Source organism: Cydia pomonella, unplaced genomic scaffold (genome assembly GCF_033807575.1).
Source record: "Cydia pomonella isolate Wapato2018A unplaced genomic scaffold, ilCydPomo1 PGA_scaffold_162, whole genome shotgun sequence".
In the NCBI taxonomy this organism is placed as follows: Eukaryota; Metazoa; Arthropoda; class Insecta; order Lepidoptera; family Tortricidae; genus Cydia; species Cydia pomonella.
Genome location: NW_026907804.1, coordinates 263,057 through 264,598, shown reverse-complemented (window position 1 = coordinate 264,598; position 1,542 = coordinate 263,057). Strand labels below are relative to the sequence as shown.

The 1,542-nt window shown below is 49.9% G+C and overlaps 1 protein-coding gene across 1 annotated transcript; it reads right to left on the bottom strand.

Moving 5' to 3' along the window:
• Window positions 1–540: 540 nt before the first annotated feature.
• Window positions 541–1,320, bottom strand: LOC133533407 (uncharacterized). Its single transcript, XM_061872379.1, has one exon. It carries the CDS (start codon window positions 1,318–1,320, stop codon window positions 541–543), a length of 780 nt encoding a protein of 259 aa, XP_061728363.1.
• Between the last annotated feature and the right edge of the window lie 222 nt (window positions 1,321–1,542).

Sequence of the window (1,542 nt, the reverse complement as noted above, 5' to 3'; positions counted from 1 at the left end):
AAAACCTAACCTAACTCAAAACCTAACCTAACTCAAAACCTAACCTAACTCAAAACCTAACCTAACTCAAAACCTAACCTAACTCAAAACCTAACCTAACTCAAAACCTAACCTAACTCAAAACCTAACCTAACTCAAAACCTAACCTAACTCAAAACCTTTTTTTTTTTTTTTTTTTTTTTTTTTTTTTTTTTTTTTTTTTTTTTTTTTTCACGCAGGGGTAAATACATTTACGTATCTCACCCCCGGGCTGCGAAAGCCCGTTGGGGATGGGGTGGTATGTGGGACTCGCCCCTCGCAACTCCCTCTGCTTGCCAGAGGGAGGGGAGGGGAATACCCACTAACTTCCCCTGCGGCGTTACCCTCTCTGCTGTTATAGGGGAGCATCATGGGATCACTAATATTCTACCACGATGCTCCCCCGGCCGCCCCGGCTACTTCACCGGGAGCACCCTCATGTTAAAATAGGAGGGATTGTGTAACGCTACAATCCCTCCCCAGGCGTGTAGAGCTTTATCTGCGGGTCCCCAGCCCGCAGCTCTACTGAGGAATCAAGGCATTGACGAATTGCCTTTGCCTTGTTCCCCTCCGTCTGCGTCGAAGCGGGTGCGCATCAGCTCTCTCTTCCCGCATCCGCTCCGCTTCCTCTTTCTTTCTTATAACTTGTTCGCAGAAGTTATTAAACGCCTCCCAGGATCTCTCACTGACCAAAATTCTTGCTACTATGTTATGCAGCGAGAGATCATCCACGTTCAGGACCAATTCTAGTTCCCGCCTCTCCGGGGCCCATGTTGGGCATTCCACCGTTGTGTGGTGTGCCGTGTCATCCTCGTACCCGCAGTGATGACAGACTGGCGAAGGCTCCCTCTGTATTGTGTACAGGTAATGACCGAAGCAGCCGTGTCCAGTCATTACCTGTACTTGCCTGTAGGTCAAGATCCCACTTTTACGGTCCAGCCAGCTATCGAAGGACGGGAGGAGCGCCCCTATTGTATACGTGCCATATGGCTCGTCCTCTAGCTGGCTTTTCCACCGATCTCTTTCTCTCTTTTTTGCTGCCGCAAGCCGAGCCTCCAGCTCTTGAGGAGCCAGTCGTTCATCGGCGATGCGTAGCTCCATCCTCTGATTATATCTCTCTGCCAATAGTCTGGCGTCTAGGTCCCATGGCAGGATACCGGCGAGAGCGCAGGCGGCTGCGTGTCCTATGGTCGAGTACCCTCTAATTATGCGCCGCGCAATGACCCTCTGAGGCCTTCGGAGGAGGGCCTTTGTTTCGTCATTAAGCCTCCCAGCCCATATCGGTGCCCCGTATAGCGCCATGCTGCGAATAACGTTCGCATATAGGCGTCGACATGGGGCTTGGGGGCCTCCAACATTGGGCAATAGCCGGCTCAAACCTAACTCAAAACCTAACCTAACTCAAAACCTAACCTAACTCAAAACCTAACCTAACTCAAAACCTAACCTAACTCAAAACCTAACCTAACTCAAAACCTAACCTAACTCAAAACCTAACCTAACTCAAAACCTAACCTAACTCAA

What these genes read in the sequence shown, in the direction of transcription:
- LOC133533407 (XM_061872379.1), bottom strand. Translation starts at nt 1,320, where the DNA reads ATGGCGCTATACGGGGCACCGATATGGGCTGGGAGGCTTAATGACGAA.